The sequence below is a fragment of the Quercus lobata genome, chromosome 2, assembly GCF_001633185.2.
Source record: "Quercus lobata isolate SW786 chromosome 2, ValleyOak3.0 Primary Assembly, whole genome shotgun sequence".
NCBI classification, from domain to species: Eukaryota; Viridiplantae; Streptophyta; class Magnoliopsida; order Fagales; family Fagaceae; genus Quercus; species Quercus lobata.
The window spans coordinates 9,183,486-9,199,563 of record NC_044905.1 but is presented as its reverse complement, the minus strand read 5'-3'; the positions used below and the strand labels follow the sequence as shown (position 1 = coordinate 9,199,563).

Genomic DNA, 16,078 nt, shown 5'->3' with positions numbered 1-16,078 from the left:
ATTATATATATATATATAAAGAAATTATCGAACATTATTAAGTGATATTTGTACTTTGAGACAAAATTGATTTTTTTGAAAAAAATAAAATTGAATAGTATAATGGCATTAACTCAAACCAAGGGTAATTTTTTGCTTAGTTTTACACGTGACGGTTAAAACCGCAATTTTTTTAACCCTCAATTTCTCGGCAAAATCTCCCCTCTCGGTTTTCATTTTAGCTCTGACATTTTCTCGGTCTTCTTTCTTCTTCTCCGTGTCTGACTCTGCTTTCAGCAGAGAAAGCACACAGAGAGAAGAAGAAGAACAAGACCAAGAAGAGGAACGAAACGAAACGAAACGAAACGCATGAACAAACCCTAAACGCTCGCTAACAATGGAGTACCAAGCGTCCTCTGCTACTATCTCCAAGAAACTCTCCAGCGGCCATAGCTTCAGCTCAAAATCCATATACGACGGCGTTTTCTCCGCACCTTCGTCGAAGTTCGGGGCTCCGAACATCTCGTCTCGGATTCAAGACTACAGCGAGATATTCGGCGAAGCTTCTCGAGCCTGCTCGATTCCGATTCTTGATATCCCAGCGCTGAATGAAAGAAACGTTTCGGCTGATGATGCTGATGCTGATGCTGCTCGGAGCTCGAAACTCGATTACTCAAACGTTTTCGGTGGCTTTGAAGAGTTCGATTATGCTGTATCGTTCGAGGAACTCATCTCTGAGCCAAAGAAGAAGAAGAAGAATAGCTCTTCTCAGAAAACGCGGTAAGCTCAAAATCTTTGCTTTAGATCACATATTTGTTCTCTTTATCTTTGTATTTCACTTGAAAATGGCGAATATTGTGCATTCACAGCTATGTTCTCGTTTTTGGGAACAGATACTGTGCTTTTTTTTTTTTTTTTTTTTGAGCTTGTAAGCTCTGTTTGGTTTCTGAGAAATTATTGGAAAAGAAAGTTTTGGGGGAAATAAGTTTTGTAAAGTTGGAACTCAGTAGTGAAAACGTGTTACATTTGTCCGTTTGGTCCAATTGATGTTAGTTAAAAAAAGTTTTTTTTTTTTTTTTTTCTTCATATAAAATTTTCTTGTGTGTTATTTCTTTAAATGGGTTTTTGAGTTATGTATTTGCAAAATGGGGATTTGAGTTACAACGAAGTTGGATTTTCGCTTCGTTTTGATATTTGCGTTTTAGAAACTATTTATTCAGTTAATGCAATTTCAAGAAGTTTAGGAATAGTTTGTGAAAGAGTGGGGATAATCCGAATCGTGTTCTTGTTTTGTTGATGTAAATTTCAAGAATTTTCGGAATAGTTTGTGAAAGAGTGAGGATAACCCGAACCGTGTTCTTGTTTTGTTGATGCAATTTCAAGAAAGTTTCGGAATAGTTTGTCAATTTCATATTCTATGATTTATTCACAGAATATGAATCGGGAAGGGAACACAAAAGGGGGGGGGGGAGAGAGAGAGAGAGAGAGAGTTTATTATTTGTTAACTTGTTATTTTTTATGAAGAATCTGAAAGAAGAAAACACTTTCATTCTGGGGCATATGTTTACTTTTGGAACCAACACATACTATGACAGCAATTCTGCTTTGAAATATTAATGGATGCGTAGGAGAATTGTTATCTGTCATTCTCGGAGTGTCACTCTTTTGATTTAAAAAAAAAAAAAAATTATTTTCTATGCTGGATTTTTTGTTTGATGTGGTCCTTTGTTTCTAACTTGAAGAAATTGACATAGATTTGATTCTTATAAGCTTGTATTGTTAGATGTTTATCATAAATTTTCACAAATATCTTATAGTGCACCGTTTAGTAGAGTATTCTACCTCATTTTCTTTTCCCTTACTATGTTTTGCATTTTCTTATTTCTTCATGTCTGCAATGACATTGAGATGGATGAACTAGTTTTCTTCAGAATTGGTCCACTTGTATAGGTAGAGAATTGACCATATGTTGTTATTTCTATTTGTTATTATGTAGGAGGACTCCAGCTGATAGAGGACCACCTTCGAAAGTGGAGGATCATTTGGATTGTCGAGAAAGGAATCAGATGAATTCCCATGAGGCATCTTATCAGTCATTTGATAGTGTGAAGAAGTACAACATGTCATACAATAAAGTCAATCAAGGAGGCAAAAACGGGACAAATGTAACAACCCACATAGCTCAGCTTCATGCTGTTCCTGTTTATACACGTTTAATTGAAGAAAGCACTCCTTTGCAAATGGCTGACGGAAATAAGCCAGTGACCTCTGCAGTAAATGATGTGTATCTTAACAAAAAAGTCAGTGATGGGATAACTGAGGGCATGCATTCCAGAAAAGTTGTGACAGATCTTCCTGCTAGTGGTGCTGGCAAACAGAAATCTAGAGGTGGTGTTGCACTTCAAAATAAGTCTGATCGGCGTAGGTCCAATTCAATTGATATGCATGAATATCACCAAGGAGCACATTCTGTGAAAGTTTCACGATTTTCAGGCCCACTGCCTAACTTTTGTGATATGCGTTTGATTGATGAAAGCACTCCCTTGCAGAAGACTGACAGCAATAAACCAGCAACCTCTGCCGTAAATGATGTGTATCTTAACAAAAATTTCAGTGATAAGATAACTGAAGGCATTCATTCCACAAAAGTTGTAACAGATCTTCCTGCTAGTGGTGCTAGCAAACAAAAGGCCAGAGGTGGTGTTGCACTTCAAAATGACTCTGATCAGCTTAGGTCCAATTCAATTGATATGTTGTTTGGTGCAAATGAATACGGCCATGGAGCACATTCTTTGAAAAAAGTTTCAAAATTTTCAGGCCCACTGCCTAACTCATGTGATACACGTTTAATTGATGAAAGCAGTCCCTTGCAGATGAATGACAGCGATAAGGCAGTAACCTCTGCTGAAAATGATGTGCATCTTAACAAAAATTTCAGTGACAGGATAACTGAAGGCATTCATTTCACAAAAGTTGTGACAGATCTTCCTGCTAGTGGTGGTAGCAAACAGAAGTCCAGAGGTGGTGCTGCACTTCAAAATAAGTCTGATCAGCGCAGGTCCAATTCAATTGATATGTTGTTTGGTGTAAATGAACATGTTCATGGAGCACATTCTTTGAAAGTTTCACCATTTTCAGGCCCACTGCCTAACTCATGTGATCCACGTTTAATTGATGAAAGAAGCCCCTTGCAGATGAATGACAGCAATAAGCCAGTAACCTCTGCGGTAAATGATGTGTTTCTTAACAAAAATTTCAGTGACAGGATAACAACTGAAGGCATTCATTCCACAAAAGCTGTGACAGATCTTCCTGCTAGTGGTGCTAGCAAACAGAGGTCCAGAGGTGGTGCTGCACTTCAAAATAACTCTAATCGGAGTAGGTTCAATTCAACCGATATGTTGTTTAGTGCATATGAATATGGCCATGGAGCACATTCTTCGAAAGTCTCCCCATCTTCAAGCACACTGCCTGACTCATGTGATAGCAAGGGTGCTTCTAAGAGACCAATGGCTTCTAAGTCTGGTTTTTCCAGAACTGACTTTGAAAGTGCTGGACATATTTCTTCACCACCATGCTTTGATGAGGAAGTAGATGTAAATTCAGTTGCTGCTGCATCTGTGGCTGCTTTGAAAAAGGCAATAGAGGAGGCTCAAGCAAGAATGAAGATTGCAAAAGAATCAATGGCAAGAAAGAAGGAAGGCTTTCAAAGTCATGTGAAACTGAGCTCTAATGATGGTCTGAAAGCTGAGCAGAGAAGGGAGGGCAAAATTGCAGACAAGGCAAACCGATCTAAAAAGAAGGATTTATATGAAAAAGAGGATGCTCCAGTGCAAGATTCTGCTGATATGAGAAAGCAAAACATGGAGAGAGCAGGTCATGTAACTCCAGACTTCAGAGTCAGGGAAAAAGCTTTTGGCACTGAAGCAGCTGTAGGAGAAACTTGTGAGAGGGAATTGAAACCAACTCAAGCAGATCATATGCAGGAAGCAGCAGAAGTTTGGGATGCAGAAGAACAGTTTTATGAATTTGAGACGGTAGTTAAACACAAAGAAACAATGTTGGAGTTTGAGCAGGCAGATAAGACAAAGAAAGACTGCTTTGAGAAGCCAGAAGAATGTAGCCAGAGAGCAAATACATTTGAGGAGGCTTGTAAGCAAGAGAGGATAGAACATGTAGGCGAATTAAAATCAGTTCAACAGGTTTTTGATCTGGAAGAAAATGAGAAGAGATTAAGAGTAGTACAGGAGCAAAATAAATCTGAGAAGAAAGTTGAAGTATCTCATGAGCAGGAAAAATGGGAAGAGACACTAACTTATTTTCACGAACCAATGAATTATGTGGAAACTATTGAGAGCCAAGAGCTTGAGAAAAATGAAAACGTGAAGAGGCAGATAGAGGGTCAAGAGTGGGTACAAAATGTGAAGAAAGTAGAAGCATCCCATGAACAGGAAATTTTTGAAGAGACACTTACAGATTTTCAAGAACCAATGAATTTTGTGGAAAATATTGAGACCCAAGAGTTTGAGGAAAATGAAAACATGAAGAGGCAGACAGAGGCTCAAGAGTGGGTAGAAAATGTGAAGAAAGTAAAAGCATGCCATGAACAGGAAACTTTTGAAGAAAAACCAGGACATCTTCAGGAACCAATAAATTTTGTGAAAAACATTGAGACCCAAAAGTATGAGGAAAATGAAATCATGAAGTGGCAAATTGAGGCTCAGGAGTTGTTAGGAAATGAAAAGAAAGGAAAACTGGTTTGTGAGGAGGAAGACATTGAGAAGGAAAACATCGAGGCCCAAGAGTTTGAGGATAATGAAAACATGAAGAGGCAAATAGAGTCTCAGGAGTATATAAAAACTGAAAAAAATGCAAAAGAGGCTTTTGAGGAGGAAGACATTGAGAAGGAACCAGAGGATGCCCACAAGCGAGAAGACACTGAGGAGGCTTGCAAACTGGAAATTGGCAAGAAGCAGAAAGATGCCCTCAGGGAGGAAGAAACTGAAAAGTGTATAGAAAAAATTCATGAACAGTCAATAACTAAGATAAGATTTAATGACTTCCCCAATGAAGAAGAAACTAGGAATAGTCTTCAAGATACTAATGAGTTGGAAGGGAACGAGAAGCTTCAAGAAGCTGGAGAAAATGAGGAGTTATTTAAAGGTGATACTGATCAGATTGAAGAAAAAGTGGAGAGACAAAATGAGATTTACAAATGGATAGAAGAGAAGAGATTGAAAGTGGCCCAAGAAACTCTTAATTATGAGGAGATCAATCTTGAGGCAACTGATAATAAATGTAAGCAGGATGGAAGTGAAAACCTAAGCAAAAGTCAGGAAGCCAGTAGGCATATAGAAAATGATGGAGATGTGGAATTAATTTTAGAGGTACCAGCACAAGAAGAAAATGGGAGTACAATTGAAGTAAATAAGGCTTTCATTAAACAGGAGGAGAATGGAAGACAGACAGTTAAAGATGAAAAGGTCGTGAAAGAGGCCGAACTAGCTCTTCATCAGGAGAAAAGTCTTGAGGCGACTGATGGTGGGTGCGAGCAGGATGAAAGCGAGAACAAAAGCAAAGATCAGGAAGTGAGCAGACATATAGAAAATGAACAGGCAGTCAAAGATGAAAGGGTGGTGAAAGAGGCCGAACAAGCTCTTCATTATGAGAAAAATGCTGAGGGATGTAAGCAGGATGAAAGAGAGAACCTAAGCAAAAATCAGGAAGCAAGCAGACATATTGAAAACAAGAAAGATGTGGAATTAAATCCAGAGGTACCTGTACATGAAGAGAACAGGAGTACAGTAGAAGTAAATACAGCTTCCTTTGAACACAAAGAGAATGGAAAAGAGACAGAAGTAGTTAAAGAAGAAAATGACATTGAGGATAAGGAGATACTTGAAACAGATGGTTTTCCTCAAGATGCCTTTATACACTCTGAGATGAAGCAGCAAATGGAAGATACAATAAAGACCATTGTTTTTTACTTGAATGGGGTAGATTTTGTTAAAACTGACATGAGCTTTGGGCAAAAACAACTTGACCAAAATGCGGAAGAACAAAAAATAGTCTGCAATCTGGGAAAGAACATTGAAGAAATGGATCCTGAACTGGGGGAAATTTATGAGAATGTCAAGGAAGTTGAATTTTCTGCAGATCAGGAAGAAGAAGTGAATATTTCTACCTCTTCTCATGAGGATAGATGGGATGATGATAAGAACAAACTGAACCAAACTGAGCAACCCAGCTTGATTGAAGGCGAAAGAAAAAGTAAGGAAACAACTGAGGAGATCAAAATAACCCAGATTACCAACAAACGTGAGCAGAATCATCAATCAACCCTGACAATGGAAGAGAAGGAAAGTAATGATACTTTGCAAAAGGAAGTGGAATTGGAAAAGGAGCACCTTAAAAAAATAGATGAAGCAAAAGAGAGGGAAAAGGAAAGAGAAAGAGAGAAGATGGCTGTTGAAAGAGCCATTCGTGAAGCTCGTGAAAGGGCATTTGCTGAAGCCCGAGAAAGAGCAGAAAAGGCTGCTGTGGAGAGAGCAGCTGCTGAAACTCGTCGAAGGGTAATGGCAGAGGCCCGAGAAAAGTTGGGGAAGACTTCTGCTGAGGTTAATGAAAAGTCGGCAGCTGAGAAGGCTGCTATGGAAGCCAAACTTAAAGCTGAACGCGCTGCTGTAGAGAGAGCAACTTTAGAGGCTCGAGAGCGTGCCCTAGAAAAAGCACTGTCTGAGAAGGCTGCATTCAAGGCAAGAAACCAGGCTGAAAAGTTTGTTGGTGAGAAACTTTCTGGTGCTTCCAGAGATAATGGAATGAGGCAGAGCTTTTCGGCCAATGTGAGTCTCTCTGCTAAATCTTGTATCACTCCTTTCCCATGAAACTTGTGACATGACAAATTAATAGTTGATAGAAATTCCTGCAGGATCTACAACAAAAAAACTCATGTCCTACCAGCAATTCAAGATACCCCAATTCTTCAAGTCATGGTGGCGGGTCATATTGTGAGTCCCACCACCCCTATAATAGCATTTGATATATGCCTCGGTTATTGATTAATGTGAAGATTTAACTTATTCCTGCTTTCCCACTTCTGAACAATTTATATTTTCTTGATGAAGCTTCCCACTCTACTGAGAGATTTGATGGATCTAATGGTGAATCTAATGGTGAATCAGTTCAGAGGTGTAGAGCCAGGTCCGAGAGGCATCAAAGAATAGTAGAACGCGCAGTATGCTTCCTGCTTTTGCTTAGATTCAAATATACAGATATTTTAGCATGTAACATGCTTGCTTAATGCATTTTCTGGTTTCCTTCAGGCAAAAGCTCTTGCAGAGAAGAATACGCGTGATCTTCTTGCACAGAAGGAGCAAGCCGAGAGAAATGTAATTATTTTTTCTATTAAGGACAAGAAATTCTTGCGCTTACAGCTAAGACCTGAAGTGTTGTCTAACTGTCTGAATCTCATTTTATGGCAGAGATTAGCAGAAGCACTTGATTCTGATGTCAAAAGGTGGTCGAACGGGAAGGAAGGGAACTTGAGGGCATTGCTTTCAACCCTACAATATGTATGTGCAAGACCCGTACTACCTTTTTATTACAAACTTGTATCCCCATGCTGGTACTTCTTAACCTTGATTTTTTATAGGATAGCATAACAATTGGATTCTTAGGACTTATTGACTGTCTCTGCCATTGATTTAATATTTTACCAGTCTAATTGATGTATATAATATCCTTTTCTCTGTTGAAATACTATCTCTCTTTGTTTTTTATTTTCCTAATCTCATGCGATTTTTTTTTTGCTGGTGAATGCTGATAAAATGGCAAAGGTAACACTCCCGTGTGTAGACATCACCAGCATTTTATCTATTTATTTTTTTTGGGGGGTTGGGCGGGCGCGCAAGGCTGGCATTTTCATTGTAAATGCTTTCACAACCAACAAAAAGAATTGCTTCTGTGCTTGTACAAATCATATCTGGTTGCAATAGATAAAAGTTGCTATATTGCTATTAAAGAAATGTTTAATATCTCATGGTGAAAATTGACTCTTTATGTTCTAAATTATTTATATGCGCTGATAATGAGTACGGTAAATTCCAAGCTACCTTCCATTGGCATTAATTCAAGCATTTCAATCAGTATTTGATTTAACGAGATGTTTTCACTGGCAGATACTTGGGCCTGATAGTAGTTGGCAGCCAATTCCTCTAACAGATATTATTACGACTAGTGCTGTAAAGAAAGCTTACCGTAAAGCGACTCTTTTTGTTCACCCTGACAAGCTGCAGCAGAGGGGTGCAAGCATTCAGCAAAAGTACACTTGTGAAAAGGTTTTTGATCTTCTAAAGGTGTGTTTCTGATGCTGATCTTTTGCATTATTATCAAGTGGAAGATCTGGATTAGGTTTGCATAAGCATTAAATTTAAGTATAAGAAACTGCACGGAACAATGCAATATGTGTAGGTTGTCATTTGCATTCATTCACTGATACTCAACAGCCAGTCAAAAACTAAAGTGATACCCCAAAGTTGATTGTAATTAGTTCCTGGATTTCTTTTGCTGCTTCTCACTAAGGATGGTGCAATTGATATTCTATTGTTCTGCAAATCCCTTGGTCATGTAAAAAAGGGCTTCAGCAGTCTGAGGTGTGAACTGTGAGAAGATATAAATGTCTCAAGATATCTGCCTTTTCTCTTCTGGTTTGCATTTTTTAACTGTTTGGCTAGATCATGAGAGACCCTAGGATAGAAACTTTAAAGAAACAATCTGGGCTTTGGTATTTAGGCTTTTAATTAAGAGTCCTGAATTATTATTATTATTATTTTGGCTGTCTAATCTACCAAATCTTTTAAAGTTCGCTAACCTATATTCTTTTTTTGGTTTATTACATCCAGGAGGCTTGGAATAGATTCAATGTGGAAGAACGGTAGATAGTTTTAGTATTATATCTCCTAAACTAAGTAATACAATTCATAAACAAGTTGTAGGCAGTTCTTTTTCCTCACTTGTACAAATTCTGGACACAAGTTGTAACCCTGCAAGTTGTAACCCCATGAAATAGCATAGAATGAGATGTCTTTTGGTAAAGAAACCAGACCTGTTGTATTTCTTTTTCTTCGTCAACATTCTCTCCCCTCCCCACCACAAATGGTCCCCTTGGTTGGGAAGATTTTAGAAAGGATGGAAAATGATGTTATTGAGATTCACAAAATTTAATCCAACAACATGCAACAGACTAGAATAGCCTTCAAAATAAGGAACAATTGAAGTTCAAAGTAAACATCAATATATTGAGCTGTGATGTTCTAGCACTACATTGGGAAAAAGATACAGTAAAAACATACTAAACCCACAAAATCCAACAACATGCAACAGACTAGAATAGCCTTCAAAATAAGCATCAATTGAAGTTCAAAGTAAACCTCAATATATTGAGTTGTGATGTTCTAGCACTACATTGGGAAAAAGATACAGTAAAAACATACTTAACCCACAAAATCCTAGTAGACGGCTAAAGCTGAAAACTGAGCAACTTCAACTTGTGGGGCTAATGTGCAATTACAAGCCAAACAGATGTAGCATTATGGCGTTCTGTGCATGCATGCGATTCTCAGCCTGTGGGAAGACGATGGAATTTGGAGCTTCGATAACATCATCAGTCACCTCAACTCCTCTTTCTGCGGGTAAGCAATGCATGAAGTAAGCTTTTGGGCCTGCTAACTTCATAAGATTTTCATCCACCTGCAAATAATATCAAGCAAAAATATCTCATTAGTGTTCAACCAATGATGCAATTTGCAGTACACCAATGTCATGGCACAGTACAGGAACTATATATGTCACCAGTAATGCAATATAACATGCACCATTTCATGCTTGAACACATTCAATAAATTGATGTCATCACCATATATATTTTTCAAGCTTCAAACAAGAAAAGATGAAAGATGCTGGTGAAACACATTTATATCATCTCACAGCAGAAAACCTGCACATATTGCAAAACAAGAATAGAATAAAATAATATGGGTTTCCTCACTTAAAACAACTAACAGTTCATTTCCATGGAAACTGAAAAGCTTTGTTTCTTTCCTGTTTTTGTGCTCAGAACAGCACGGGTGATTTCCTTGTCAAATTTAAGGCTTGTGTCACTAGTTTTTTTCTTTTTCTTTTTTGAATTGTTAAGTTCCACACACACCTAATGAGTCTAGAATCCACAACCTCGCCCTCCACCAAGAACTTCTAAGGATAGGAGGTGCTAGTTGAGCTAGGGCTCATTGACTAAAGCTGGTGTCACTAGTGAAGAGAAGATAACTTGCATCCTCCTGAGCAAAAATATAAGTGGTAATAAAAAAAAATTTCTACATTGTTGATCCACCATCCCTACTGCTTGGCAAGTCCCCTCACCCCATCATATCACCAACTTTACAATACATATAGAATGAAAAATATTGCTGCTGAAGTAACTAATAAGAAAACATTGATAGGAAAAATCATGTCTATGTTTTTAGCAACTATGACTCATTACATGGTGCACTTTAGGTCTTGTTATAAGACGAAAGTCTCTAATATCAACACAACAGAATTTCAACCTATGGCATTTGCTCCATGAAGATTTCTCTTTATAGTCAGGCTAAGACAGCAATTGGTTTTTGTATAGGCAAGATTCGAGTCCCAGATCTTTAAACAACAAGAGACTACACCTATTGAGCTTAACTAGAACTCACTCAACTTGTATTATTAATTATAATACACAACAAGGACATCTCTGTTCTCTGTTTGTCTTACATAATCTACTCGATTTTGTCTCCGTCTGAAATTTAAAAACATGCCTATTTTTTTGTATAAGAAAAACTACTAAACTTCAATTTAAAATACAAACATTAGTACCTAAAAATATTCTTCAAAAAGTTAACGATTTCATACGTCATAATCATGCATTAAAAAAGGTTTTTACTATTATATATTAATATAATTATTTATAAAATTATTATTACGACATATACCTGAAAGTCTTTAAACACTTGACGTCGATGGGCAGCCTCTTCCTTTTGTCCCATGCTGGCCCACACATCTGAGTAGACAACATCAGCTCCTCTAACGGCTTCCTTTGGATCATTTGTTATTTCAATCTTGCTGATTCCAGCCTTTCGTGCCTTCTCAACTGTTTGTTCATCTGGTTCAAAACCTTTAGGGCAGGCACAAACAAAATGGAAGGGAATAACTGATGCCAACAACAACCAAGAGTGTACAATGTTATTTCCATCTCCTACATAGACGACCTGAATGTTTCATTTTCATCAAATCAGATTAGAATGGAAAGACACACCAAGAAATTGTATGCAGAATGTGGCAAGATAAATAACAACCATATTTAAACATTAAACTAGCAGCACTATGGACTGACCTTGGTTCCTTCCAAATGACCGATATACTCAATTATAGTGAGGGCATCGGCCATTATTTGGCAGGGATGGTTATAGTCTGTCAGGCCATTAACAACAGGTACAGTTGCATATTTAGCTAGATCAAGAATGTCCTGCAAATAGAACAAGGAATTACATTTGTAAAACAATGTGCAAGATCAATTACTTTAAGAATGGTGTAAGTAACTTTGCAATGATAAAAGAATTTATATATATATATATATATATATGCCAATGACAACACCCCCCAACCCCCCCTCCCCCCTTTCTTCCCAAAAAAGAGAAGAGCCAAAACATAAACATAACAAGAAAAAAGTTAAAACTAATAAGATCCAATAATTACCAAGTTTTAGTACTATTAATTACAAACAATTACATTAACCAGAAAAACCAATTTACCACCACAACTCACCAGCATACCTGATGAGCAAAGACCCGTGCCATAATAATGTCATTATAGCGACACAAAACACGAGCAACATCACGAGTTTCCTCCCGCTTACCCATCTGAATATCATCAGGTCCCAAGTATATAGCATGGCCTCCTAGCAAGGAAAACCCAGTCTCAAAAGAAACTCGGGTTCTCATGGATGGCTTTGCAAAGATCATCGCCATTGTTTTCCCCTTGAATGGAAGGAATGTCCTGTCTCCTGATTTTAGCAATGCTTTGACTTCTGCAGCCTGGTCTAAGATCTTTAAAATAGTAGCCTTGTCAAAATCACTAATGTGCAGAAAATCCTTCTGCCCTGATTTCGCTGTAACACGAGGAACCCAAATAAATTGTGTCAAAAGAGGACATTTTACAAGGAAAATTACACACCCTCTTACATCAAACTCATGAGATTCAGCTTAGAAATAAGGGATATTTAACACTTCTAGACTATTTTCCAATTACCAACACTTTTTTAAAAGTCAAGCATATCAAACCAAATTTTAACGAACTGACCACAAAAGTCTTGAAAAGATCCTTTCTGATCAATAATAAGTTTCTCCCCCCAAAAATTCATATAAACTCAAACACCACATTGGATTTTTTTTTAAAAATAATAATGAAACTAAAGGTCCATTTGGTTAGGTGTTTTGGGAGCATAAAAGTGCATTTTTAAAAACCCAAAACTCCGTTTCACAACAACAATTTCTCGTAGCTTTTTTACAAACGCTCATATTAAACCCAAAATAACGTTTTGCAGCATCTTATCCAAACACACCCTTAAAATCAATAACCATTAAGAAGCACATTTTTACATTTTATTCCTCAAATAAAATGACAAAGACAACGACAATATACGAAAACAAGGAACCTTAAACCCTAACAAAAATGAAATAAATTCAAAACCATTTTGGTCCATTAATGTTCAATTTCAATCAGAAACCCCAATTATCACCACATGCATTACAAGGAGCCTAAATAACAGACACAGATAAACATGCATTGTCCAACGAACACAAAGATTTCTATATCTCTCTTAACTATTTTCCAATTCTTAAACCCAAATTCAAGTTTTTTTCTTCTTTCCTCTATAGCATATTAGCAAACACCATAAACCCTACATCGAATTGAATCGGCCCAAACAGATAGACTATAAACAAAAAGCTTCGTAATCAACGAAAGATTAAGAAACATGCATTTGACCTTGGACTTTGATGGAGGAAGAAGGTGGCGAAGTAGCAGCGGCGGAGGAGGAAATCTGGCAAGCGATCCTTGATCGTAAAGCCGGAGAGCTCGCCGGAGAAGAGACCGAAATGGTCGAGCAGAACTTTCCAGGGAGTTGGGCCGATCGCCGGAGATTGTGACCGGAAAATGAGGAGGAGAGAGAGGCGGCTTTGTCTGAGGTGATAGGTGTACAGTGAGAAAATATCGCCGACATTGTTGTTTATCTCTGAGAAGCTTAGCAAAGAGAAAGAGCAAGAGCAATAGCAAGAGCGAGAAACTGAGCTTTGAGTGTAGTGTTTGTTTGTTCTTGTTGTGAACAGGCTTTTAAAAAAGCAAGAGAGGGTTTATACCTTTTTTTTTTTTTTCTTTTTGAGAGAAAAAAGAATTATTATTATTATTATTATTTTTGGATGGTAAAAGTAGAAGAAAAAATTTACTAAAAACAATAATACAGTACCTAATGCTTAGGGAATAAATTCACTTGATCTGCCTTATTTTATTACTAAAATGGCAAAGCTGTGTGGCTATAAAACCTCCCTTGTTTTTTTTATGACATAAGGAAAAAGAAATGACAATAGAGACTAAAAGTGTGACAAAAATTGATTTACGCTTTCATATTTTTGCTTTACCAAAAACTTATTGACTGAATCTCTACCTCCTATCCCCACTGTTTGCTGCCCAAACACCACCCCTACTAACGTCCACAGTCTCCTCCAGTGGCCAATCGTTGCCAATTCCCAATCACAATTTTTTTAATCTAAATTTTTCTTTTCTTTTTTTAATTATATATATGCTTGAGATATGAGAAAATAATAGAAAATATATTTCCATAACATTTTCAAGGATGTAATCAAATACTTGAAATATTTTTCGGGGTAGTTTTAGGAATGCAACCAAACACTTAAATTTTTTTTTTTCTTGAAATATTTTTCGTCGAACGAAACACAACCTTCATAATAATGAATAATGATTTGTGAATGATATATACTAATATAATGGCAATGATGAACCCACATAAAAACTTAAAAAAACACGTTGACTAAAAATAACTAATGTAGTGGTACTTTGGGTTAAGTAATGTGTTTGAGCTTGGTGAGAGAGTGTAATTAACTGTGTGTATGTGTTTAGCAGCTAGTTTGTTTCTCAATATATATATATATATATATATATTGTGAAAAATGTTGTGTACTATAACATTACTTCTAACCAAAAAGACATCTCTTACGCATTCTCCTCTCAAAAAAAGTTTTTACCATTTAATTTTTTAATTTTTAATGTTTTTAATCTATATAATTCAATGGTTGAGATTGAAAGATTTTTTTTTTTCATCTCTAAATCTCAGCCATTGAGAGCAATTGCACATGGTGCACCTGATCTCAATTCTTAATTAAACCTCAAATTTTAACAAATAATTACAAAAGCTATTAGAACAAAGAAATTTTATGTTGGATGTGCAACTAAGCTTTCATATTCTTTATGGGAGTTTTAGATTGTAGAACTCATTAATATGCTGTTCAAAAGAGTTGAAAAAACACATTCTCTCTCTCGCAATCAAACAATTGATATCAAGCTTATCCACAAAAAAAATAAAATAAAATAAAAAATAATGAAATCAAAAGACTATATATATATATTCAATCTCAAACCTCAATTTTTCTTGAACTAATTGCTGAAAATTTTGCCCCACTTTCTATTTAAAGCATAAAAAAGAGGTCTTTTTATAAAGCTTTGCTGTAACTGCCACACTTTGGACCTTCTTCTCCTCTGAGTATATTCCTCAGGTTTGGTACTTCTCTAAAACCTTTGTTTCTTTCTTTAACTTTCTCATTATTCTAGCTATTTTGTTTTACTTTCTTCTTATTTTATTCTTGGTAATTGCTTTACATTCTGAGTCACATCGCATACCTAAACTTTTTCATTCATTCATTTAACAAATTTTGTTTTACTTTCTTCTTATTTTATTCTTGGTAATTGCTTTACATTCCGAGTCACATCGCATACCTAAACTTTTTCATTCATTCATTTAACAAATTGAGGTGGGGACTTGGGGTAGCATAGGACATTAGATTTTGTTTTTTCTTTTTAAGAGAGTGATCATGAGACTACGTCTGTACTTATCTCTTCAGGTTTTTAATTCTTAAAATAAATTTCATCTTCATTTTGTGGGTATAATCAAGGTTTTCAGACTCAGACCGTTTATTGAACCGTAAAAGAGAGAGGTTCAAGGTTTTTGAGGTCGAACTGAAGTCGAACCAGGGTCGAACCGTGATGACATCATAATTAATTTAATAATTAATTAAAGCCTAAATATAGATATTAAATTTATAAAACTAGCAAAATTGACAAAATATCTATATATATGATGGAAATTTAATGATTTTCAAGCATATATTTAATAATTAAATTAGAAAGTTAATAAAATAAAATAATAACCATGAAAACATTAAAATTTATGATTAATTTTTGAAGTAAAGTTGAATATCTTCGAAGGACTTTAATTATAATTTTTTTTATTCCTTGTAAGAGATGGATAATTTAATTAAGTAGAATAAAATTGTGTTAAGTTGTTTTTTAAAAAAAAAAAAAATTTGCTAAGGGGTTGGACCACATGGTTCTCACCGGTTCGTGCGGTCCAACCCCGGTTTTAAGAGTTCACGAAATTAACAAAAAATCCGGTTCTTTAGGTTTAAAAAAAAGGTTCCCGGTTTTCACGATCCGACCTCCCGGTTTGATCCGGTTCTGAAAACCTTGGGTATAATTTATTTGATTCTTTATATAAAATTTCACTAATATACTCCTGTTAGGTCCACGTTGACACTTTCTCAATTTATTTTGTTTCATTTCTTAGAGCATTTTTCCATTTTAATTACAGTATTGGTATAAATTTAAACAATTATTGTATGTACTTTTACTTTTTTTATTTTTTATTTTTCGAAAATAAAAGAAGAGAATGGATAATGATTATGATATGTGAAGAGAGGTAAAAAATTAAAAAAAAAAAATCAAGAAAAAT

At 36.1% G+C, this 16,078-nt stretch overlaps 2 protein-coding genes across 3 annotated transcripts; one reads left to right on the top strand and one right to left on the bottom strand.

Annotated features, from left to right (window-relative positions):
* The first annotated feature begins 243 nt into the window (after positions 1 to 243).
* On the top strand, positions 244 to 9,090 carry LOC115974367 (auxilin-like protein 1). 2 transcript variants are annotated; one of them, XM_031094694.1, is made up of 8 exons: positions 244 to 759; positions 1,979 to 6,821; positions 6,908 to 6,986; positions 7,104 to 7,213; positions 7,302 to 7,367; positions 7,461 to 7,550; positions 8,157 to 8,333; positions 8,880 to 9,090. In XM_031094694.1, the coding sequence occupies exons 1-8, from the start codon at positions 377 to 379 to the stop codon at positions 8,913 to 8,915; spliced, it is 5,784 nt and encodes a 1,927-aa protein (XP_030950554.1). In that variant the 5' UTR covers positions 244 to 376; the 3' UTR covers positions 8,916 to 9,090. The 2 variants fall into 2 exon arrangements, with proteins under 2 accessions (XP_030950554.1, XP_030950553.1); XM_031094693.1 differs by having other exon boundaries at positions 1,976 to 6,821.
* Positions 9,091 to 9,238: 148 nt separating this feature from the next.
* LOC115974368 (ornithine carbamoyltransferase, chloroplastic) lies at positions 9,239 to 13,386 on the bottom strand. Its single transcript, XM_031094695.1, has 5 exons — positions 13,045 to 13,386; positions 11,832 to 12,166; positions 11,393 to 11,524; positions 10,992 to 11,267; positions 9,239 to 9,726 (listed from the first exon to the last, which is right to left on the bottom strand). The coding sequence occupies exons 1-5, from the start codon at positions 13,277 to 13,279 to the stop codon at positions 9,544 to 9,546; spliced, it is 1,161 nt and encodes a 386-aa protein (XP_030950555.1). The 5' UTR covers positions 13,280 to 13,386; the 3' UTR covers positions 9,239 to 9,543.
* Positions 13,387 to 16,078: the final 2,692 nt, after the last annotated feature.

What these genes read in the sequence shown, in the direction of transcription:
- LOC115974367 (XM_031094693.1), top strand. Translation starts at nt 377, where the DNA reads ATGGAGTACCAAGCGTCCTCTGCTACTATCTCCAAGAAACTCTCCAGC. An exon ending in AGCTCTTCTCAGAAAACGCG is followed by an intron (nt 760 to 1,975) that starts GTAAGCTCAAAA and finishes GTTATTATGTAG; the next exon opens with GAGGACTCCAGCTGATAGAG. An exon ending in TGCTTTCAACCCTACAATAT is followed by an intron (nt 7,551 to 8,156) that starts GTATGTGCAAGA and finishes TTTCACTGGCAG; the next exon opens with ATACTTGGGCCTGATAGTAG.
- LOC115974368 (XM_031094695.1), bottom strand. Translation starts at nt 13,279, where the DNA reads ATGTCGGCGATATTTTCTCACTGTACACCTATCACCTCAGACAAAGCC. An exon ending in CACGGGTCTTTGCTCATCAG is followed by an intron (nt 11,525 to 11,831) that starts GTATGCTGGTGA and finishes TTCTATTTGCAG; the next exon opens with GACATTCTTGATCTAGCTAA. An exon ending in GTCATTTGGAAGGAACCAAG is followed by an intron (nt 11,268 to 11,392) that starts GTCAGTCCATAG and finishes TGAAACATTCAG; the next exon opens with GTCGTCTATGTAGGAGATGG.